This window comes from Eurytemora carolleeae, unplaced genomic scaffold, assembly GCF_000591075.1.
Source record: "Eurytemora carolleeae unplaced genomic scaffold, Eaff_2.0 scaffold709, whole genome shotgun sequence".
Lineage (NCBI taxonomy): Eukaryota > Metazoa > Arthropoda > Copepoda > Calanoida > Temoridae > Eurytemora > Eurytemora carolleeae.
In genome coordinates this window covers 2,635-27,261 of record NW_019396606.1, presented here as the reverse complement: position 1 = coordinate 27,261, position 24,627 = coordinate 2,635, and the positions used below count along the sequence as shown (strand labels likewise).

Here is a 24,627-nt window from a genome sequence, read left to right as displayed (position 1 = left end):
ATAAACGAATACATAATCATCAATCATACTAGAATCAACCAATAAACATAGATATATATAAAATAATTACCACGGTGATCCCAGAATTCTGAACACGGAAAATACTTGCAAAACGAATAAACATAGACTGAATATAAATATAACTACTACTCCGCTAGAAATCTTGCGTCTGCGCAGTCGGACTGTAAACAGTTCCTAAACTAGTTTTTTCACAATACATTCCGTACAGATCTTCAGGAGAAACTCAGAAATACGCAGGGGCGACAAACAGACTTTCTTCACGCAGCATGGCTCGCGTAACATATATATACAGATATATACAGGGTTGCCCACAATGGATGAGACTTCAGAAACGATTGTTTTTGTTAAGTTCGTTTTCTTGCATTTAGGGTTCTTTGTATAGAATAAAATAGGTTAATTTTTTTGCTTAATCATTTAGTAAATCATCGAAATATTCAATTAAATGCAGAAACCAAAAATTAAGTTTTTGGTCGTCTTTATAGTTTCATCCTATGCGGGTAACCCTGTATATTCTAATAAAACGCAGAAGAAAAACAAATATGCTTAAAAAAATAAATGTAAGGATTGAAAAAAACACATAGTAAAATAGATAAGACTAGCACTGTCTACGTGCTGATTAGGTGACCCTGAATTCAAATTCAAAACTATGCGTCTAAGCTAAAATAACGACGATATCCTTTTTTTCTGTATAGATTGCGATGGTCTCTGAAATATCTACTTTTGTTTTTACTTTTTAGCAAACGGCCCAAAATAGCTAAATATTATTAGATATTTAGAATATCATCAAATGTGTTAATTTAGAATTAGAATTGTTAGAATTAATTTTATTTCTTATCCTGAAGTTCCCGGCGTTGGACGTGAAATATTTTTAAAAATCGAATTTTGAAAAAAATTGTTAAATCCTTTTTTCCCTATGTTACCCGCAGCGTACCCTCGGGTTTCCAAAAAAATTCAGCCAATTTGGCCAACTATAGCTAACATATTTAAATATACAAATATTTATATATATATAATCGAACCGCTTTTAATATAGATAAAAATAGAAAAATTTAAAATAGATATACCATCTTTACAGTTTCTCTAATTTGTAGATTCTAATAGAAGTTTCTAAACTTTTTTTTTTTAAATGGGTCTTTTATTATTTGAGGAACAACAACATTTTTTTACATTTGTTGTTTGCCTTCACATATATTTTTATACATTAATATTCAGCAAACAATGGAATATGAAGACGACATGTAGCAATAGCAAGTGTATTTGTTGTTGTTACAAAGTAAATAGTTTTAATAAACACTTTCCTAATTACTAATTTAGTGAAAAGTGTCTGTTTACACTCAACCATTGCTGTGTCTAATGCTCATTGGATTTTTTAAAGTTATAACTTTATTCTAAAAGTCGTATTTTTATTGCAGAGTTGTCTGGTTATCACTGAATCAATAAGTGGTTTCTGTAAATTCGAGATTACATTATTACATACAAAATGCTTGAGTTTTTTCAAAGTTTTTTTTTAAAACTTAAAAATATTGTTTTTGAAAAATATACTTTTCAGAATTTAGGTTTAAAATGACGAAGAATAAAAAAGATGAATACTCGGAGCTAAGCAGGGAAAATCTTTTAATATTTTTTTTAATAAGCATATCGCAAGCCAAGAGTTTTATTTTTAACCAAACTACGGCATATTTTTTACTAATCACAATTTACTAGTTTTCTACTTTAAATAATTACATAGGGTGTTCCCAGTTTAAGCACTTCGACTTAATGTAGAGGGATTCTTTTATCAAAGAGGGGCATATTTTATTTACTATGATACCCTTCAAACCTTTGTCTGAGTAAAAAGATATCCTCGAAAATATGCCATAATTTTAATAATTTCCAATTGTGGTTTTCTGTTTTTTACTTTTGGATTTATGCATTTCAGACAAGGAAATAAATTGGCAAAGTTAACACTTTTTCAGATAGACAAATGAGGATATCACACTCATGTTTAAACGGGCACTGTTGTGAATCCAGCAAATATTTCTTGCAATGAGGTGCACTTGAAATACGTCGACTGATCCTTTCGATTCCTTTTTCTGTTTTACTCTGAATGAAAAAAATTGTGTTTTACTACAAAATATTTCTGCAGGCTAAGTAAAAAAATGTAAATTTTTGTGCGTAAAAGTTTTTGGAATTTCTATCTCTTAATTTATTTTTTTAAAGCTTACTATTTTCTTATTTATTTATTAAATATGAATCTACAAAAGCAAATATTTATATCTATATTTAAATATTTAAATATTTTAGATATTTGTTCTTTTGTTCATCTTTGTTTATAAAATCTTTAACTTATTTTTTTAAATCTTTTTTTTAACCATAAATTGAAGATTTAACATTTTTCAGACAAATCTCTATTCATGTTCCTCTTCAACAAACAAGGCAGATTAACAAAAAAACTCGTTGAAAAATACATTTTGTATAAAAATTGGCACATGTTATTTTTCTTTCTTGATAAAACAAAACATATTCTATATATATAGTCTAGTCATATATACCGTCCAATTCACAAGCCAGGCGGATTATAGCACGTCTCGTTGAAAAATCCTGAAAATAATAAATAAGGTGAAATTAATCAAACTGAGCTGAAAACTTTAGAATGTTGGATATTGAGATCAATTCTTGATCTCCTGGTTTTATTAAACCCGAGATTAGGTTAATACGCATTATATATCCAAGAAAGAAGTTTAAAATTCAGCCAATCAACGTGTCATGTTTAATTCGCACTTTATCTTTTGAAAAACCGGTTTTTAATTTAATGCATTTCTGGTGTTGATTGTGTCATATTAATTGGACTAATGTTCGATTGACCGAACGTAAGTTTTGGGTTAATGTTTATTAAAACTAATGCTCAAAATTACTATAATTCACAAATGTAATAAAATGGGTTTGTTTAATAAGTTCATAAAAGCATGATTAAATTTATGTTTGTTTAAATGCTTTAAAAGCGGGATTGTGAAGTACAACAAGTCAGTACAACATATGTACTGTACATGCCAAGTGTAGAGTCGGTCGACCCAGCACGTTTAATGCAACAAATGTAGCCCGGATATCAAGTTCAAGATCGGGATAGTGAATACGTGAATTTGAATGAAAAAAAAATTTATTATTATATTAACTTTTTCATGTAGATACACCCCTTCTTACAACTCACTTGAAATCTTTCATAACGGTCTTTGCAAGAAATAGCTTAATTTTCAATGTTTTGCAAAAATGTTTGCAGAATTTCTTATAAAATAATATTGGTTAAAATCTGGTAGTATTTGTTCAAGACGATCCTCAGCCGTTAGTGAAATATCTGTCAACAAACCTAAGACATCACAGGTTTCCAATAATCTGCAATAAAAGATCAACACAATAAATTTTTGTAATGATTAAAAAGTGTAATTTTAGGTTGCCCTCCATGAAAAGATATAGCAATACCAGACTTACAATTCGGTAACCTTGAAACCTTTATCTGAAAAAGTGGAAGATAACTCAAAAAGTGTTTATTTATGAATTTTTCCATTGTTTTGACAAGCAAAGTCGCTTTTTCAGAGAAACGTGAACATCTAATTTGTTTATTTTTCCCTTACAGCCCCTTACAGTCCCTTACAGACCCTCACAGCTAGTCCCTTACAGTACCTTGCAGTCCCTTACAGTCCATCACAGTCCCATACAGTCCCTTTCAGTCCCTTACAGTCCCTCACAGTCCCTTACAAAAAAGTGAAGAAAAAATCAAATTTGAAAATTAATTTCAAGAAAAAATCTGAAACAAAGTGCATGATAATTGTAAATTATTTATCAATTAGAAACTCTATGTAAAATAAGGGAATTTTAAAACTAGTATATATTTGAAAACTCCACCGTTCTAACATTTTTTCACTGATATGTTTCCAAGAATATTTTTCGACAAAAATTCGCCTGTTAACATTCAAAATTTAGCGTGTTTGTAAAATTTTCTTTCGGCTTTATCTCAAAAATGGTCCTACCGTTAACCAAAGAAAAAGAGAATAAATAATGTTCTTAATTCGAAATTTAGAACTATGACATAACTTTAAAATCCCTAAAAACAGTTTTAGGAAAAGTATTGAGGATAACTAAGAATATTAACGTTTTATAATTAAAAACAAAAAAAATACAAAACTTGTTTAGGCCATCACTTATTTTAGGTGAATTTCATCAACCAAGCACTAAAAAAGGAAGATGAATCAAGAGAAAGAAAATTATGCCTGGAGATAAGAAAAATGAGTTTAAGTAGTACTTCACAAAAAGAAGGAGAAAGAAGGCAAATTTTATTTTTTTATTTATTTTAAAATTGAAATTTATCAATAATTATAAATCACCTAGCACTGAATATTATATAAAGGTTCTGTACAGTAATTTGTTAATGTTTAAAGGGACTGTAAGCGTAATTTCAAGTGAGCTCCAATGAAAGATATATATCGTTACCCTTATAAGCTTTGTCTCATTAAGTATGCATTAGATATCATTGTTTATATTGTGGTTTCTCTACAGAAGGTTGCGCATTTCGATTACAGGAAAACATGAAGGAATTCAACATTTTTAAACCTATAAAAACTACAATATCTTCCACATTATTGATCAGATAAAGGTTTCAAGGGTACCGTTGTGAATCAAGCATCGCCATTTTTGCATAGAGATCAACTTGAAATTACGCTTACAGTCCCTTTAACTATTGAGAAAGGAAACGAAGAGTTAAAGCTTATCTCATAATCCCCTCAGATGTACACAACCAACCATCCTATACAAAAATTGATAGGGTGGTCGATTGTGTACATCGCAATATGTTTCTTGAGGGTGGTTGAATGTAAATAATAGAATGTTAGTATAGAGTTGGTGTAGACACATCGTTAAATATGGATTGTAAACAAAGGATTTTATGCTGCATGCAGTACATTCAGTTGTTTGTTTACGTTCATGAAAAAATTAATAAATTAAAAATTGTCAAAATGTTTGCAGGCCACATTCTAGAACTCTCTTTAAATCTAAAGAAACATCTTTATATTGATTAACTCCATAAAATACTTTATGTACAGAGCGTCCCCTATCATATTTTAGATTATCTCCAAGTTTTAACGCTAAAAAAAATCATAATACTCGAAAAACCTAGCATTTTCCACAATAAAATTCTTACAATAGCTTTATTCAAATTTTCAAAATTATTCATTCTCCTTAAATTATCTGATTATAGGTCCCGAAAATCGTAATTTAGACCGATTTACGATCTTATATGATGTGGGACACCCTGTATTTAATCCTGTATCTGAAATGGACCACCCAGTACTAGTATGTTTTATGTGTTCACTATATTATAAGTTATTGACTCTGTACCAAGTATTTCTTGATCTTATTATATTTTAATGTTTAACCCTGTAAAGATTGAAGAGGAAAAAGAGGAAAAAATCAAAACAAAGAGAAACATCTGCGTCATCTACAGAACGCAAGAACAAGGTTAGATTTCCTTTATTTTACAGGGAAAGGGGGTGTACACATATTTCCAATAATGATAATTGAAGGACAGCAGTATGATTTTGGGAAATTATATTGTAACTAAAAAATAATCAGAAATAATGAAACTACACTAAACAATAGACATTTACCTAGAAATACCCAGTTAAAACTAACATGATTATAAAACCACTTGATTTATCACTTTAAATCTAAAAACAAAAATTTCCCTTCCTTGGCAAGAAAATTGGTCTAACAATATGTAATTTTCTTTAAAAGGATTTTAGAAAAATTTAAACAATTTCTAATAATGTTTAAAGCTGGAAAACTATAAGAATGTAGATTAAAGAATAGAAAACTTGTATGTTGAGATTAAGATAAAAAGTAAGACAAAGAAGAAGAAGAAATGGAAAAAGAAGAAGAATTGTGAAGAGAAAGCGGAAAGTATTCTAAACATAGAAACTCAGACAAAACTCTCTCAACAAGCAGAAAATCCATTTCAGTTGGAGGAGTATGTTAATTCAGGTATAGGGCTGAATAAAAATACATTACTAGTCCCTTTAAAAATGAAAAATTAAGTTCTTTGTCCCTTTTTAGAAATGTAGAATTACGTTCTAGGTCCCTTTAAAAATGTAAAATTATGTTCTTGGTCCATTACAAAATGTAAAATTACGTTCTTGGTCCCTTTAAAAATGTAAAATTACGTTCTTGGTCCCTTTGTAAAAATGTAAAATTACGTTCTCGGTCCCTTTAAAAATGTAAAATTACGTTCTTGGTCCCTTTGTAAAAATGTAAAATTACGTTCTCGGTCCCTTTAAAAATGTAAAATTACGTTCTTGGTCCCTTTGTAAAAATGTAAAATTACGTTCTCGGTCCCTTTAAAAATGTAAAATTACGTTCTTGGTCCCTTTGTAAAAATGTAAAATTACGTTCTCGGTCCCTTTAAAAATGTAAAATTACGTTCTTGGTCCCTTTGTAAAAATGTAAAATTACGTTCTCGGTTCCTTTAAAAATGTAAAATTATGTTCTTGGTCCCTTTAGAAATGTAAAATTACGTTCTTGGTCCCTTTAGAAATGTAAAATTACGTTCTTGGTTCCTTTAAAATTGTAAAATTATGTTCTTGGTCCCTTTGTAAAAATGTAAAATTACGTTCTAGGTCCTTTTGAAAAATAAAAGGGGGTATAGGCTGAAACCTAAGAATCTAGGAGTAAAACAATACCTATATGACATCTATCTGATATTCCTGTCTCGAGAAATTGATATAAAACTGTCAAAATTATACCAAAACGTATATATGTACGATTTTTGTATAAGATTCGTATAGTGGTGTTAAACAGATCATATTTAACAAATACGCAACCAATCTGAAAACAAGGATATCCCAGAGGAGCCGGAGAAACTAAAGTTCCTTTAAGTTCCTTTTTAAAATTAGAATTACGTAATTGGTCCCTTTTTAGAAATATAAAACTACGTTATAAGTCCCTTTTAAAATTAAGTTTTTTGTTCCGTTAAGGAAAATTAATGTTATTTTTCCTTATACAACTAAAAAATAATGTCAACAGTCTCTACACTATATGTAAAAGCGTGTCCCTTTTCAAATGTAAAATTAGGTTATAAGTCCCTATAAATTGCAAGTTTAGTTATGATGAGTTCTTTAAATTAAATGTTAAATTATGTTATTAGTCCCAATACAAATATAAAACACTGCACTGATGTCATTGTCTAGACAACTCTGAAAGTTATTCATCATGAATAAGGCGTCACAACGCCTTGGCTTTTGGTTCCCCATATCACTTTTTTGTAGCCCTGGGCATATACATTTTAAAACTACAACGCACATTTGTTTCTAGTTTAAATTTAAAATGAGTAATTGGCAAAATGCTGCTAGACTTTTGGGTAAGTGCAGGTCTTGGTTCGCAGTAAAAATAAGTTGAAGGTTCTTTTTAAAATTTAAAATCATGCTGGTTGTCCCAGTAACATGTAAAAATGTGTTTTCATTAAAATCTTAAATTACATGAGGGGTGTGAAGTATACCTTCATCACGGTGGACTAGGGTCAATTTGAATTAGAACCGGTCCGAGCCCTTGTAACACCAGCCTTTAGGTACCCGCGGCAAGTTCCGGCCCGACCTTATCCTATGCCGGCTCGGTTTCAACTTTCATGGTGCGCCAAGACTTTTACAGTACCCGGTCTATCATAGGCCTATTTTACCTACCCCACTAACTTAGTATATTGTATTATAAATGTAAGATTACTGCAAGTGTCCCTATAGTATGTTGTGTTATAAATGTAAGATTACTGCAAGTGTCCCTTAGTATGGTGTATTGTAAATGTAAGATCACTGCAAGTGTCCCTTAGTATGTTGTATTATAAATGTAAGATTACTGCAAGTGTCCATTAGTATGTTGTATTATAAATGTAAGATTACTGCAAGTGTCACTTAGTATGTTGTGTTATAAATGTAAGATTACTGCAAGTGTTCCTTAGTATGTTGTGTTATAAATGTAAGATTACTGTAAGTGTCCCTTAGTATGTTGTATTATAAATGTAAGATTACTGCAAGTGTCCCTTAGTATGTTGTATTATAAATGTAAGATTACTGCAAGTGTTACTTAGTATGTTGTATTATAAATTTTAGATTACTGTAAGTGTCCCTCAGTATGTTGTGTTATAAATGTAAGATTACTGCAAGTGTCCCTTAGTATGTTGTGTTATAAATGTAAGATTACTGCAAGTGTCCCTTAGTATGTTGTGTTATAAATGTAAAATTACTGCAAGTGTCCCTTAGTATGGTGTATAATAAATGTAAGATTACTGCAAGTGTCCCTTAGTATGTTGTGTTATAAATGTATGATTACTGCAAGTGTCCCTTAGTATGTTGTGTTATAAATGTAAGATTACTGCAAGTGTCCCTTGGTATGTTGTGTTATAAATGTTGGAATACTGCAAGTGTCCCTTAGTATGTTGTGTTATAAATGTTGGAATACTGCAAGTGTCACTTAGTATGTTGTGTTTTAAATGTATGATTACTGCAAGTGTCCCTTAGTATGTTGTGTTATAAATGTAAAATTACTGCAAGTGTCCCTTACTATGTTGTGTTATAAATGTTGGAATACTGCAAGTGTCCCTGAGTATGTTGTGGTATAAATGTAAGATTACTGCAAGTGTTCCTTTAAAGCTACAATATTACGTAAAAATGTTTAGAATGGTCTGAAGAAGAAGGAGAGGATGAGGCAACAAAACTAATTACAAAACAAATAACTTTCAAAGTTAGTTTTTAATATTAATTCAGTACATGCTTAATTATGTATTTTCACACACGCACACAGAATAACAAACATTCATAATAATTAGGAACTGATGCATTGTAATTTCGATAACCTTAATTTTGGAGAGTTCCATGCTCGATTCACTACGGTTCTCTTTCATTTTTTCAATCTGAGTAGCATTGTTGACAATATCGTCGTCTATCGTCGACAGCTCCATTAATATGCAATTTATGCATGCAGTTGTACAGTTGAGTAATTTAGAATGGAAATTTAGTAAGTCAATACAGAACGTGTAGAAGTGACCAATGTTTAATCACTTGAACAGTTAATATATCGTATCAATAATTTTCGAAATTTCTTCTCATTTCAAAGATTTCTGATGTCCAATAAAGAAACTGAGTTCTTGACCACAAATTCAAATTTTGTATTCCCTACAATGAAAACTGTGGAATTAGGAAGACAGCAGTAAATCAATAGTAAAGTGTATTTGATGTAATTACAAAGCAAATAGTTACACCAGTGACTTATAAAATTACTTATTCAGTGAAATGGGTCTGTTTACACTGAATTCATAATTCGAGCCTAAAAGTCGTCATCCTATTCCAAAGTTTTTTGATTCTCAATGTTTATATTTGCAAACTAATGTCGCAGACCTTTGATGTTTTAAACTACAGCGTTCGGCGTTTATATCAATACAATGAAGACGAAGTTTCTAATTAAGTTTTAAATTCGACCTTTTTCAAGTGAACATGTCAACAAAGAGAAGCTGTTAATTGGCAGTTTCGCTGTGTTAACAACTTAACATCATATGTTAAAAAGCTTAGTGGAAATCGAAATTGAAACCGAAAGTCGTCTTTTTTATATTGCTATATACGACGACGACGACGACGACTTTGATTTAGATTAAAAACCTTTAGAGTGAAATTTAAAAAGTGAGTTTGTTGCAAAAAAAACTCGGTTCCATTATTCCATATTATATTTTAAACCATGATATTTTCTATAGACGACAAGGAGGAGGAGAAAGTGCAGGAAGAGTGTAAAACTACAAACAGATCAAACTATTGCAGAGAAGGACATAAAACAAAAAATACTAAAGGTTATTATTTATAAACATTTAGTTTAATTTTGAAGAATTATATGAAGCTCAGAAGGTTTAAATGCCCTTGGCGCATCAACTAAACTAGAAAATATGAAGCGCAAACTTTTGAAAATAGAATATGAACAATTTAGAAAACAATAATTTTAAACTTTGAAAGGGACTTCAAGCGTACTACTTTTAAGTGACCGTCCATGCCAAAAAAAAAATGCATTTTTACATGTTTTTACTATTTATTGCCGACATAATGTTAAATTTCTTGTTTTTAACTTTCTTCAGATAAACTGTGGGAGTTTATATTTGAGTTTGCTGGGGTTTTTTTAATATTATTTTTTTAAAATAGTTACAGAAAATACATAGGATACAATAAAATTACAGAAGAACTATAAATAGATCATATAGGAAAAAATATATTATATTTTTAGATTGCGGATCCGAACACTGCCCCCTCGGATCCAGATTCCGGGTTCTATCCGGTACCGCCAGGTAAACAATTATATAAAGTAGTAATCTTTCCTTGTTTGTGTGTTTTTTGTATGTCAAATCATAACTGATGCACCCCTGGACTGATTTGCCTCTAATTTGATTGGGGACCTCGGGAGAACCACGGGCATGTTCTTAGCTTGGTTTTGAGATTCTAAGTTGAAAATTCAGGGAAGAATAGCTAAAATCGTAATTCAAGACTAAGTTCGGGTAAACGGCGGGAGTAACAATGAGTAACCTGGCAAACACTGGGTTCCCAACCTAGTAAGAATTTTATATTTTTAGAGAAATCAATGAGTTCGCATTAAAGGAACTCTCTAGTGCATGGACACAAAACCTCTATCTGAGCCCCTGCTTTAGAGAAACAGCAATTAAATTTATGGGCAACGCCGGGCACTCAAGCCCGACTAACCGTCTGGATGAACTATGCCATTGCAACGCCGAGCTCTAGGCCTAGCTTGAGATGTTTTATATCCTTTATTTTTTCCTAGGGATGGATAAAAGAAGATGTTTCTTTCAAAAGAATGCTAAACCTTTACAATGTTCTATTTGTCAAAACGGTAATCATTAGAATTCTTGCTTAACCAGACAGGTTTAATTTCAAGTGGCCCTACATAGTCCATGCAAAGATGAAAATGTCCAATTTACAACGGTACCCTTGAAACCTTAATCTAATCAGTAATCACAAAAAGGGAATATAACATGGGTTTTTATAGACTTATAGAACAGTGTTTATTTCTGTGATTTTCTCCACTTCTTAAACGCAAGAAACAAAAACCATGGATATCTATTTCACACTTGATCAGACAAAGCTTTTAAGGGTGCCGTAATAAATCGGACATTGCCATCTTTGCATGGAGAAGGGTTGCTTAAAATTTTAAGAAAAAAATTGAAAAATTGAAAAATTAAAAGTGTTCAAAAGCATTTATATTCAACAACATTTGAAATACATCAGGTGGTAAGCGATAATATCAATATAATGAAGNTTTATCAATTTTCTCCTTATAGACGCAGCAGATAGAAGTAAGATTAGTAGCGATCAAAAGCGCTTTTTTATCGCATTAAGCCTATACCCCCTTTCATTTTTCCCGAACACTCCCTTTAAGTAAAATTCCATTAACTTCCCTGTAAACTATGTCCAGGCCTATATAAAAAGTATCAATGAGTTGGTGAGGTAAATACAAAGACCAAGGAGGTGCGACACTTCAAAGTCGAGACTGTGTACCCAAATTTGATGACTAAGTTTCAGTGCTGTCTTTATCTCAGTGGGTATACACCTTTGATATTTCAATCATATGCATTCGACTAGATGTAGTCAAACTTTGATATTTCAATCATATGCATTCGACTAGAAGTAGTAAAACTTTGTAATATCAAAGTTTAACACCACACAAAGATTCAGACATCATAAATTTCAACTTTCAACTTTCAAATTTCTAATTTCTGTTTTATTAGTTTTTGTCCCTCAATGTGAAGATTTTGTGACTAAAAGTAACAAATCGAGAGCAGCAATCATAATTTTTTGTATAGACATAATAGAATAAACCTTCAGTTGTTTGATTCTGTGTGGAAAATGTCAATTTTGGCCAATTTTCAATAACATGTTTTACGTAAAAATTTACGTTTTGCGCAAATTACGCAAAACAATGCACAAAAACTCGCAAAAAAACACTGCGCTTCATGCGCAAAAGTTCGAAAATACAATATTTGCGCGAAAAATACGCAAATTTTGCGCAATAAAATATGGTTATTTCGTGAAAAGTGTTCAAAAGCATTTATATTCAACAACATTTGAAATACATCAGGTGGTAAGCGATAATATCAATATAATGAAGACGACATTTTTGTTTTAATTGTAAACATGGTGTTTTTAATTACAAGCTTAAATGTAATTACAGAGAAGCTTTTCTTAATTGACAGCTTCTCTTTTTTCCATGTTTTTTGTGTATTCATCCTGTTTAAAAGCCTCATATATAAATAAAAATTGAAATCAGAATTCGTCTTCATTGTATTGATATAATCGCCTACCACCGTATTAAAACAACGAATACGCGATATCAATTTATATTATGCGGGTAAAATGGATAAAAATTCTTAAAATTTCAAACAAAAAGATGGAAATTTTGAACTTATTAATACTTTCTTTACAACTATTAGGGGAACATATGTTCTTTATAAATGATTTCCCCTTTTCAAACTCATTTTCCCGAGATATCATGTATACGAGGACGGAGAAATGTATGATGTAATGTATACGAGCGCGGCGAAAGCATCATTTCTTTTAGTGTTTTTTTCGCTCCATTGGGGGAAATCTTTTATTGGGTAAAAAAGTAATAAGAATGATAAAAAAACTTGCATTTTAATGTACATGGCCAGCCCCCCCCCNATATTTCAATCATATGCATTCGACTAGATGTAGTCAAACTTTGATATTTCAATCATATGCATTCGACTAGAAGTAGTAAAACTTTGTAATATCAAAGTTTAACACCACACAAAGATTCAGACATCATAAATTTCAACTTTCAACTTTCAAATTTCTAATTTCTGTTTTATTAGTTTTTGTCCCTCAATGTGAAGATTTTGTGACTAAAAGTAACAAATCGAGAGCAGCAATCATAATTTTTTGTATAGACATAATAGAATAAACCTTCAGTTGTTTGATTCTGTGTGGAAAATGTCAATTTTGGCCAATTTTCAATAACATGTTTTACGTAAAAATTTACGTTTTGCGCAAATTACGCAAAACAATGCACAAAAACTCGCAAAAAAACACTGCGCTTCATGCGCAAAAGTTCGAAAATACAATATTTGCGCGAAAAATACGCAAATTTTGCGCAATAAAATATGGTTATTTCGTGAAAACCCTACTCACAGAGCTATTCCATTTATCTAAAATATTTCTGTTTTCCTGGATTTACATGTTTTAACGTCCTGGATTTTCAGTTTAAAATTTGATAGGATAAATCTTTATAAAAATTGTTTAATTAAATAATACCAGGTTGATATGCGCAGCAGAATGGTGAAAATAGATGTAAACTTGGTCAAGGTAAACAATTCAAAATGATACTTAAAAGTTTTTTTTTGACTTTAGTGAATAAAAAAAATATACCTCCAAGTTTCAAAGATATAGGGATAACAAATTTGAGTTTGTAACAAAAACTCAGTTCCTTTGAAATGAAGGGAAAGGGAAGGGTTAATCCCTTTAAGAAATTTCTTGTGTTGCATTAGATGAATAACATTTAAAATTTATAACTTCTATTCTTATGATATTATAAGAAATCCATAATGGTATAACTTTTGGATTAAATGGGGTATGGTTTTGTTTTCTTGTTCTGGTTAGCATCGACTTAAATAAATGTTGTGACGTAACCTTATATCTGAGTGTTTCTATTGTTTTTACTAGGTAAAGAAGAATCTAGAATATCTGGAGGAAATATACGAGACACTATTCCGGAAAATAAACAGACTTCTCCCTTGAAAACACACACTGCTGGAAACCCTCAGTATTTTTAATCGTTTGGTTTATTTTCATAGCTGAAAACTTTCACTAAGCCTGAGATTAGGTTAACACGCATTCGATATCAAAAAAAGAAGCTTAAAATTCAACCACTCAGCGTGTCATATTTAAGACGCTCTTTAACTGGCGTTGATGTCGTCATATCAATTGAACTAACGATCGAACGTAAGTTTTGGATTAATGTTTATTAAAACTAACGTTCAAAATTACTATAGTTCACAAATGTAATAAAATGTGTTTGTTTAATAAGTTCATTTAAACGTGATATAATATTTGTTCAAATGCTCTAAAAGCCGGTTTGTGAACCTAGCTGACTTTAGTTCTATCGGATATTAGTCCAATCGATAAAGCATCAAATCTGTAATTGTTATCAAACGTAACTTGTATACAGTGGGGTATCCAAAACAGAGGATTATGAAGAAAATCAAAAGTGTGTACATTGGAAAATCAGATTTATCGATCAGGATTAAGGATATCCCATTCTAAAGTTTTCAGCTCAGGTCAAATAAGAAGTGTTGCGTAATGTATTAAAAACTAAATTTGTATTTTGCTCTCTAATAAACATGTCAGATTATTTCAGAGCGCCTTTACAACCAGAAAACCATGAATGTTTAAAACTAGATTTTAAAACGATCTCTACAAGTCAAATTCAAAATTTTTGGTATTTTGTGTATTTTTGATGACTTGTTTATTTATCATATATTGGTTTGAATGGGATGTATTTAAATGACCATCTTACAATTTCTTCAGAATTTTTTTCAAAACCATGAACTCAGGAGATTAATTTAGTTTTTGAGAGAGACTGTTAACTATTCTTAATCTTTAGAAAAATAGTTAAAAGCAATATCTCAAATGTAAACTATTCCGTTCAGCTGGTTAATTTAGTCTTAAAATGAAAAACCCTGTGCACCTGCATTGCTTCAGCAATACTTAAGTCTATTGTAAGTGGTTACAAGGCAAATAGTTCTACTTACACTTAATAAATCTGTACTTAAGCTAATTGGAATATTTTAAGTCATAACTAGAGTCTAGCAGTCGTCTTCCTATTCCGGAGTTTCTGGTTCTCATTGTAATATTTTTACTGAGAGGATGTTTACCAGTGTACACACTTCCATACCCGGGGTGGCATTTGAAAAAAATACAATTCTGTAAAAACAAAATCTAATCTAAAACTGATATAAATCTTTTCTGTCTTGTCAATTATAGATAATAAACTTGAAAGATCTAAGACTTCTTTCTTTACTTCAGAGAAACAATAAAACGCACGTTTACGTAAACGAAATTTATTTCAAATAAAAGTATGATTTTAAACAATAAAGTGAGCAATTATTTTTTGTCTTAAAAAAATGTCACATTGCAATGCTTAAAACTAACAAAAGAACACTTATATTTTTTTTTGTAAATTTTTCGTCCATTGTAAATTAAATAATATATATCACGTAGATAATATTAAAGATGCAGTGTATATTGTAGTTTATAGGCAATACAGAGATTTTGTGAATAAATTGAGATTATTTACATCTTACAATCATGTTAAACAAAATGATAAACACAATCACAAAAGTCAATAAATTTGTCAACAAAAATTAAATTTAAACAAAAATAAAAGTTTTCCAAAAACAAATGAACTGATTACTACTTTCCTCAAACTCCAATGTTCTTATCCTTATATCTTTGCAACCCTTGATGTTTCAAACTTTGATTTTTTTGCTAGATCATGCAATTAGTCATCGTTAGAAATAGCTAAGTTCTGCGACATCAGGTTGCAAATTTAAAACGATTTAAAAATTCTAGCTTGAGGCGAGTAAAGTACAAAACAGAGATTACATTATTCTTAAACGAGATATAACACACTTTGTCTAATCTATATTCTAACTAGGTATGTCTGGGTTTAAGAGATTTATTTTTATTTTTAGTTTTAATCTTGTTTGTTTTTTATCTCCTTTCCTGTGATATCTACAAGTACCCCCAGCTCATCTAAAAACATAAAATGGTATTTAAAGGTTCTGAAAACAAAATTTTAAGTGATTAATATTTTAAACGATATCTTTTCATATCTTCTTCTGGGCAACAATTATTAAGATAAGATATTTTAAAATATGATCTAATGGGTTATTAAAAATTCGATGTTTTTTTGCGTTATGGTAATTGAAAAAAAAACTAAACTGATTCTCTAGTTTTAGTTTGAAATTTACCTTTCAATTATTGAAATTAAAAATATGTATCCAATGGGTCATTGACGTTTTTTTTGTTGTGCCATGGGTAGGGATATTAACGTTTCATTTTTTTTTTAAACGATCGTTTCGTTACGAAAACGACGACGAAAAATTGAAAAGGAAACAATCGTATTTTTAAAAAGTTCAATTTTTAAAAATGGTCGTTTTTAAAATGAGCGTTTTTATAAAACAATCGTTTTTATAAAACTCGTCGTTTTGTTAAGGATCGTTTTTATAAAAATCGTCTTTTGGTTAACAATAGTTAACGACAAACCTTCGTTAACGATCGTTAACATAATTGTCAATAAATTCGTTCTTATAAAATCGATCGTTTCTCAAAAGCGATCGTTTTTTAAAAACAATCGTATAAAAATTGTCGCAAATCTTTTTTGCTATCGTTTTTTAAAGCAATCGTTATTCTTTTTTTAAAAGTTCAAAACGAGTGATTCGTTTTTTAAAATGATCGTTTTTTCCGAAAACAAAACGATCGTTTTTGAAAACGATCGTTTAACGATAGTTTTCAAAAACTATTAACAACCCTAACCATGGGGTAATGGGCATTTGTAAGAAAAAATTAAACTGATTCCATATCAGTATAGTTTTACTTTAAAATTCACCTTTCAAATATAGAGATGTGAATTATTGCTAATCTATTATAAGAATTTGTATCTTCTGGGTCATTGAAAATTCGATGTTTTTTAGTGTCATGTTAAAAAAAGCTATAAACTGATTCCAATTCACTATTTTTAGATTAAAATTCACTCTTAAAAACAGATGTGAATTATTGGAAATTAAAAAATATTTATTTACCAGTTACCTAAGGGTATGAATTGTTCATGTGCATCAATTCGTTCAAAACCGTCTCCACATGAGCTAAAAAAAAGTTAGCATTACAAATCTGAAATAATGATATTCCAGCTCAGTACACAGGGCAAACAATAATTAAAACAATACTTTTTTATGAAATAAAATTATTCTTTTAGTGTTACCTCTGTAGATATTATAAAACATTTTTTAACAAATTAAGTATTATAAAACAATTTTAACAAACTAAAATGTTTTATTGGAAATACAGTGGTAGACGATTATATTTATACGATAAAGACGACTTTGGATTTAGATTTGATTTAAATCGAGAATCTTTGATTACTTGTAAACTTGTAATTCGAAAAAATCTTGTTAACAATAAAACTTTAAAAAAGTAGTCTTCATTGCATTGATATATTCATCTTCAACTGTATCTAAAATTTTGTATTCTTTTTTGTACTATTTTCATTTGAAATAAACGACAGTTTTTACAACATTGAAAACGACTATAAAAAAGATTTATTACCACTTACCGAGAATAAACAAAAATATTTGAGTGAATTTGGGTAGTTTATTATCAATTTTAAAATATAATACTCAGCGTGGAACAAATTCATAAAAGTAATTGTTAGAAAAAGATAATTCTCTACGTGCATCAATTTCAAGCAAACAAAATCAAAGTTCTAAGACCAACTTTTTAAGGCCTGACTTCTGAGTTTAGGTTAGGGTACTAGGGACGTTTTAAAACAAATTAAAAACATAAATTTTAGATCTATAGTTTAATCAATGAAAATTGAAAAAAAAGTCAAGAAATTTGATCGTTCTAGTATGAATTGTTTTGAAGTTATAAGAACAAGACGACAGGGGCCTGTGGAAAACACCCCCCCCCCCCACATTCAATTTATCCTTGATCAGACAAATGTTTAAACGGTACACTTGTGAATAGGATATGCTACCTTTATAAATTGAGGGTCACTTGAAATTACAATATCTGAATATTACCTGTCCGGTGTTGACCGGCAGGGAGACCTAACATGAAGATGAACCAGGTCCTGGTCATCATAAACACCAAGTAGTTCCTCCTCCAGGTTCAGCAGAGCAAGCTTGTCCTGTGTAAGGCAGACTGCTCCGTTAACTGTATCAGTGTGAAAATCAAGAAGTTCATAATCATCCTTGGAATTTTCTTCAGCAGGAACAAGAACAGCAAGGTCAACATGATCAAGAGCATCATTAAATACCTCATCTTCATCTTCTTCCTTTGCAAACTGATCATTTTCTTCTTCAGATTCATCCTCATCCTCTTCACCCGAAGAACTTTCACCAGAGTCATCATCATCATCTTCATCACATGAACCCTCTTCTTCATCTTCATCAGCATCACCATCATCATCATCTTGTTCTTTTTTTTCAGATCCTTCCTGGTCTTGTTTTTCTTCCTTTATCTGCTGTTTTTCTTCATTGTTCTTCAAAACCTTTTCTTCAATTTGCTTCTCCTGTTCCTCCTGATTTTCCTGCTTCTTCTCCTCATATTGTGCCTTCTCCTGCTCTATCCCCTGCTCCTTCTCTTTTATCTCTCCAGGAGAAGGAACTACGTCATGTTTGGCCAAGAACCTGAAAGTAAGTTTGGTGCTTGGTTTTATAATTGCTCCTCTTGACATATCTTCAACTTGATAAAAGCATTCACTAAGTCCAGCGGTCTCAGCTCCCTGAAAATATTAAAAATAATTTTATTTTCAACAGATAAAATCTATTTTGATTTCCATTGTCTATTAGTATAATTATTATTGTCATTCATGTTAATACCCAAACCTGGAAAGAGAATAGCAGAGACTGATCCTTGGCGATAATGTTCTCCTTGATGGAAATTGGCAGTATCGGGTTCAAAACGGTCAATCCTTCGGAGGCAGAAATCAGCTTGAGACAAAGATTCCTTTCCATCCCGGGTTGATAGTTGATGAACTGTACCTGGGTTTGGTAGATAGAATCAACCTTCACCTGGTAGCTGACGGTCAGATCTCTGTTGTTTCCTGCATTGTCCTCAGCGCGCTTGAAGTATATCGGAGTGAGGATGCTCGTGTTGGGAGAGGTTGGATAGCAAGGGAATAATCCAACTCCTTTCTTGGAAACTCCAGAAACTATTTTCATAGAACTTATTGCAGCTTCAGGTCTCAAGGGGTACTCAGGAATAGGAGACACTGGATACTCTTTTACCTGGGTAACTGGATATTCTTTAACTGGGGTAACTGGATAATTCTTTACCCGGGTAACTGGATATTCCATGACCTTGGTAACGGGATATTCCGTTACCTTGCTAACTGGATATTCCATGACCTGGGTAATTGGATATTCCGTGACCTGGGTAATTGGATATTCCGTGACCTGGGTAATTGGATAATCCTTTACCTGGCTGACAGGATATTCCATGACCTTGGTAACTGGATATTCCATGACCTTGGTTATTGGATAATCTTTGACCTGGGTAACTGGATATTCCGTGACCTTGGTAACGGGATAGTTAACATGTATTTGAGTAACATGTGTTTCTGTAACAGTGCCTTGTTTCTCCAGTTTGCAAGGTGAGCTGGGGCCGGATTTGGTTGGGTTCGCAACTCTTCTCTTTGCTAATCCCACCTCGATTTTGTTCTTAATCCTGTTTGATCTTCGGGGTTTTCTGCACCTAGACTTCTCTATATGCCCAATACTATCCTTCCTTCCTCCTCTTACACCCTCTGCTTCAACCTTCTTGGTCTTCTTCATCTCCTTTTTCCCCTTGTTCTCCATAGTCAAGTCCTTGATGTCGGCCTTGTCCAGCTTACTGGCCAACTTCACCATTTTCTCCCTGGTGGCCTCTGTTCTCTTCGACAACTCTCGCAGCCTCTCATCCCCCTATAAAGAGACAGTTGGTTTTGTTTTAGGTAATGCTTTAAAATGATTGTTAACCCATTTAAAAATACACAAAATGTCCAATTTTATCGCAGAAAAATGTCACCCAGGGTCTGAGATTTGCGTTTAACCTTTGTCAAAATAACCATATTTTTTTATAAAGAAAAAACTGTTCATATTTATTTCGTGGATTTCATGAAATATATTTCAGCATTCAACATTCTGGCTAGAAACCAGTTCTTTTGAAATTTATGTCATTTATGTCATTTATTTACAAGGGAAAACAAATTATTAATAATACGTTTTATGTTGTGCTGATAACAAAATTACCATCGAGAGATTATTGATGTAAAACCTAGTTTTAAAAAAGATTTTTATACAAAAGTTGGGAATCGTTAGTGGTCCTTTTTAATTGAATGGGCCCTTAAACAATTTTTTAAAGAATTAAATCCGATTTTCTATTTATCTGGATTTTTGCAAAAATAATTAGATTCCTTTTAATCATTTAAAAGTATTACGTGTTATTATTTGTTTTAAAAAGAATAGGCAATTTATTTCAATTACTTTTGTGATCTCCATAATATGTTTCGTGTGCTTTCTTCTCTTCAATTTGAGAGCCTCTTTGTTCAAGGTTTCATCTGTACTCTTTAGAATCTGGTTCATCTTCATCTTTCCCTAGAAATAACTAGTGTTACATTCATTAAAAACAAACAAATATTCTTTCTCTGGAATAGATTATTTTTATGCAGTCAAAACCAGTATAAGGCAGTATACAGGGCCTAAACTGTCCCCCTTTTTATATAGTGCAGGGGGGGGTGCACTGCTGTAATCCCACGCCTTCATCACTTAGCATAACACGGAGTGCCTACCCTCCCCCCCTCACCCATACAAAAAAAATGACAGGCCTGCAGTTGCAGACAACATTCGTCTTTAATGAAAAATTTAGCTTTTAATTATGTGATTTATAACCGATGTAACGAGCTGAGAATAAGTTTTGTCAGCCCTTAACCGTGAGATATTAGAAAATCTAACTATTTCTCATCAAAAGTTATTGATAAAGTGGCATGTACAAAACACAGCACTACCCTTTAAAGCTTTGTCTGATAAAGTATAATTATCACAATGGAGAAATCCTAAAAATCAAACTTTTTAATTCAGAATAAACAAAAATCAAACTTTTTAATTCAGAATAAACAAAAATCAAACTTTTTAATTCAGAATAAATAAAAATCAAACTTTTTAACTCAGAATAAATAAAAATCAAACTTTTTAATTCAGAATAAACAAAAATCAAACTTTTTAATTCAGAATAAATAAAAATCAAACTTTTTAATTCAGAAGAAATAAAAATCAAACTTTTTAATTCAGAATAAACAAAAATCAAACTTTTTAAATCAGAATAAATAAAAATCAAACTTTTTAATTCAGAAGAAATAAAAATCAAACTTTTAAATTCAGAATAAATAAAAATCAAACTTTTTAAGTCAGAATAAATAAAAATCAAACTTTTTAAGTCAGAATAATTGATCAGTTTAAGGTTTAAGACAACAGTCCGAGCCTTTAAACAGAACTTACTGGCAATTCTTCATGCTTTACAGATGGTTTTGAGATCTCCATTTTCCTCTGTTGAATTTGCTTTAGCCTTTCCTTTCGATTCTGCTCTTGGGCCCTGAATCTTCTCTCTTGATCTTGGACCCTGGACCTTCTAGTTTGCTCCTGGGCCCTGGAACTACCCTGGGCGGGGTTAAGTATTGACAATTTGTTATCTAAGACTACACCAAGGGACTGGACAACCTGAACATAGATTAAATTCGTTATTAGTCCCTTAGCAAAATATAGATAGAAATTGTGTTCATGCTAGACGGAATATGGTAAAATCAACTGCGTTAATTATAGTGCTACAATTTTTGTTAAACTCATCATTGAAGGAGATTATAAATAACAAATTCTTTCACAACATTTCACCCTTACATCATCAGTTTTATTTAACTATTTAAAGTTTGCTTGAGGATTTCAAATTTAACTGAAAATCTAAATTCCTTTTTCTCCGAATCTTTTTCTATTTACTTACAGGGTGTCCCACGAAACATGACAGTTGGTGAATAGTTTTCTATTTACTTACAGGGTGTCCCACGAAACATGACAGTTGGTGAATAGTTTTGAATGTCTTCATCCATATACTGTATTATATATTAAAGACTTTTTTCAGCTTATTTAGTTCAAAAAAACTGCACTCAAATATATTTTACTTGGAAATCAATTTTACTTTAATATGGATGCCATAAAATATATATTTTCATTCTATTTGGCAACAAACAACTTGACAAATTATGGAAGAAGACATTTTAAACTATTCTCCAACTGTCTTGTTTCGTGGGACACACTGTACTTAAATAAATTTTTTTTTTTTTATATTTTCACGGAAAAAAGGATAGAACAACAAATAGCAGGAAAATGTGGGTCCCTAAGCTTAATAGTTTCGAGTTTATTTTTTGTGAAAAAGATGAATATTGATGAAGATATAGAATTGGATTAATACCTTAGCAGTAATCTCAGCAACTAGATCATCCTTGTACGACTCCATAAAATCAAGAAACCAGTCTGGACATTCATTCTAAACAAATATATTTCAAATAAACTTTTTGAGTCTGCGATTTTAAAATTTGGGTAAAATAAGACTCAAGACTAAGCTGTCATTGAGACTAATTTAAGACTCGAGCTTAGGAATAAGTTGCAAAAAAATAGGTTTAGTTAAATATGTTTGATGGATTTTCATGGTTGGAAATGGCGGATTTAGATATTTGATCAGAATAAGACTCAACATTAAAATTCTCTAAAAATAAATAAAGACAAATTCATGTGTACGTTTCTTTGTATGGTCTTTTGTGGTCAATGTCGTCGTATCCACATTCCATAACGTTATGGGTCTCACTGTAAGAAAGAAAAAACCCTCTACAGAAAAAATCTTTCAATGTAACAATTTATAATCTTTCATTTCAAGCAATGGAAAGATAATGAAATGTTTCTATATATATTTCTTTTTCATCGAAGAAAGATGAAATTAAAAATTAATTAAGCTTTATTGCACTCTTAAGATCCTGTAAAGTATTTTTTAGATTTTAAGAAACATTTAGGATTTTACCATGGCAACTACAGTACTTTTAAGATTTTAAGAAACATTTAGGATTTTTACAATGGCAACTCCAGTACTTTTAAGATTTTAATGAAAATTTAGGTTTTTACCATGACACTCAAGTACTTTCAAGATTTTTAGGAAAATTTAGGTTTTTACCATGACAGCTCCAGTACTTTTAAGATTTTGAGGAAAATTTAGGTTTTTACCATGACACTCCAGTACTTTCAAGATTTTGAGGAAAATTTAGGTTTTTACCATGACAACTCCAGTACTTTTAAGATTTTAAGGAAAATTTAGGTTTTTACCATGACCATGACAACTTCAGTACTTTTAAGATTTTGAGGAAAATTTAGGATTTTACCATGACACTCCAGTACTTTCAAGATTTTAAGGAAAATTTAGGTTTTTACCATGACACTCCAGTACTTTTAAGGTTTTTAAGGAAAATTTAGGTTTTTACCATGACAACTCAAGTACTTTTAAGATTTTAAGGAAAATTTAGGTTTTTACCATGACAACTTCAGTACTTTTAATATTTTAAGGTACATTTAGGTTTTTACCATGACAACTCAAGTACTTTTAAGATTTTGAGGAAAATATAGGTTTTTACCATGACAACCCCAGTACTTTTAAGATTTAAAGAAACATTTAGGATTTTTAACCATGGCAACTCCAGTACTTTTAAGATTTTAAGGAAAATTTAGGATTTTACCATGACAACTCCAGTACTTTTAAGATTTAAAGAAACATTTAGGATTTTTAACCATGGCAACTCCAATACTTTTAAGATTTTAAGGAAAATTTAGGTTTTTACCATGGTAACTCCAGTACTTTTAAGATTTTAAGGAAAATTTAGGTTTTTACCATGAGAACTCGAGTACTTTTAAGATTTTAAGGAAAATTTAAGTTTTTTACCATGGCAACTCTAGTACTTATAGGATTTTAAGGAAAATTTAAGTTTTTACCATGGCAACTCCAGTACTTATAGGATTTTAAGGAAAATTTAAGTTTTTTACCATGGCAACTCCAGTACTTTTAAGATTTAAAGAAACATTTAGGATTTTTAACCATGGCAACTCCAGTACTTTTAAGATTTTAAGGAAAATTTAGGATTTTAACCATGGCAACTCCAATACTTTTAAGATTTTAAGGAAAATTTAGGTTTTTACCATGGCAACTCCAATACTTTTAAGATTTTAAGGAAAATTTAGGTTTTTAGTACTTTTAAGATTTTAAGGAAAATTTAGGTTTTTACCATGACACTCCAGTACTTTTAAGATTTTAAGGAAAATTTAGGTTTTTACCATGAGAACTTGAGTACTTTTAAGGTTTTTGAGGAAAATTTAGGTTTTTACCATGAGAACTCCAATACTTTTAAGATTTTAAGTAAAATTTAGGTTTTTACCTTGACATCATCTGTGTCTGAGATCCAATCAAAAACTGAGGCCAGTTGACGTCTGGAAAATGTTAAAACATTATTTTTTGTTACAAATTTTAATTATTTTTCGTCGGAAGATCTGTTTGATATATTTTATAAAACGAAGTTGACAGAGCAGCAGAAGATCTGCAAAGAGTACATTTTTCCCTGCATCAGAAATATAATCTATAGTATATATATTAGATATACTTTGCTTGTTTGGGTGTTGGTTTGTCTGTTTGCGTCCAATAAACGTCAAAACGACTGAACCGATCAAGACCAAACTTTGTGTCG

The 24,627-nt window shown here is 30.9% G+C and overlaps 1 protein-coding gene and 2 long non-coding RNA genes across 3 annotated transcripts; 2 read left to right on the top strand and 1 right to left on the bottom strand.

The window, feature by feature from the left end:
• Nucleotides 1-5,159: 5,159 nt before the first annotated feature.
• Nucleotides 5,160-10,914, top strand: LOC111706206 (uncharacterized). Its single transcript, XR_002766189.1, has 6 exons — nucleotides 5,160-5,508; nucleotides 5,877-6,030; nucleotides 8,711-8,775; nucleotides 9,779-9,871; nucleotides 10,297-10,357; nucleotides 10,846-10,914. It is a non-coding gene; the product is annotated as an uncharacterized LOC111706206 (long non-coding RNA).
• Nucleotides 10,915-13,353: 2,439 nt separating this feature from the next.
• LOC111706205 (uncharacterized) lies at nucleotides 13,354-15,102 on the top strand. Its single transcript, XR_002766188.1, has 2 exons — nucleotides 13,354-13,403; nucleotides 13,761-15,102. It is a non-coding gene; the product is annotated as an uncharacterized LOC111706205 (long non-coding RNA).
• A 221-nt stretch (nucleotides 15,103-15,323) lies between these two features.
• On the bottom strand, nucleotides 15,324-24,373 carry LOC111706204 (uncharacterized; the record flags this gene model as incomplete). Its single annotated transcript, XM_023479003.1, is given in 8 exon segments — nucleotides 15,324-15,851; nucleotides 16,908-16,963; nucleotides 17,900-18,603; nucleotides 18,707-19,783; nucleotides 20,345-20,455; nucleotides 21,356-21,574; nucleotides 22,320-22,394; nucleotides 24,322-24,373. Coding segments are annotated over 8 exon segments (2,353 nt in total), but the record flags the coding sequence as incomplete, so codon positions are not given.
• Nucleotides 24,374-24,627: the final 254 nt, after the last annotated feature.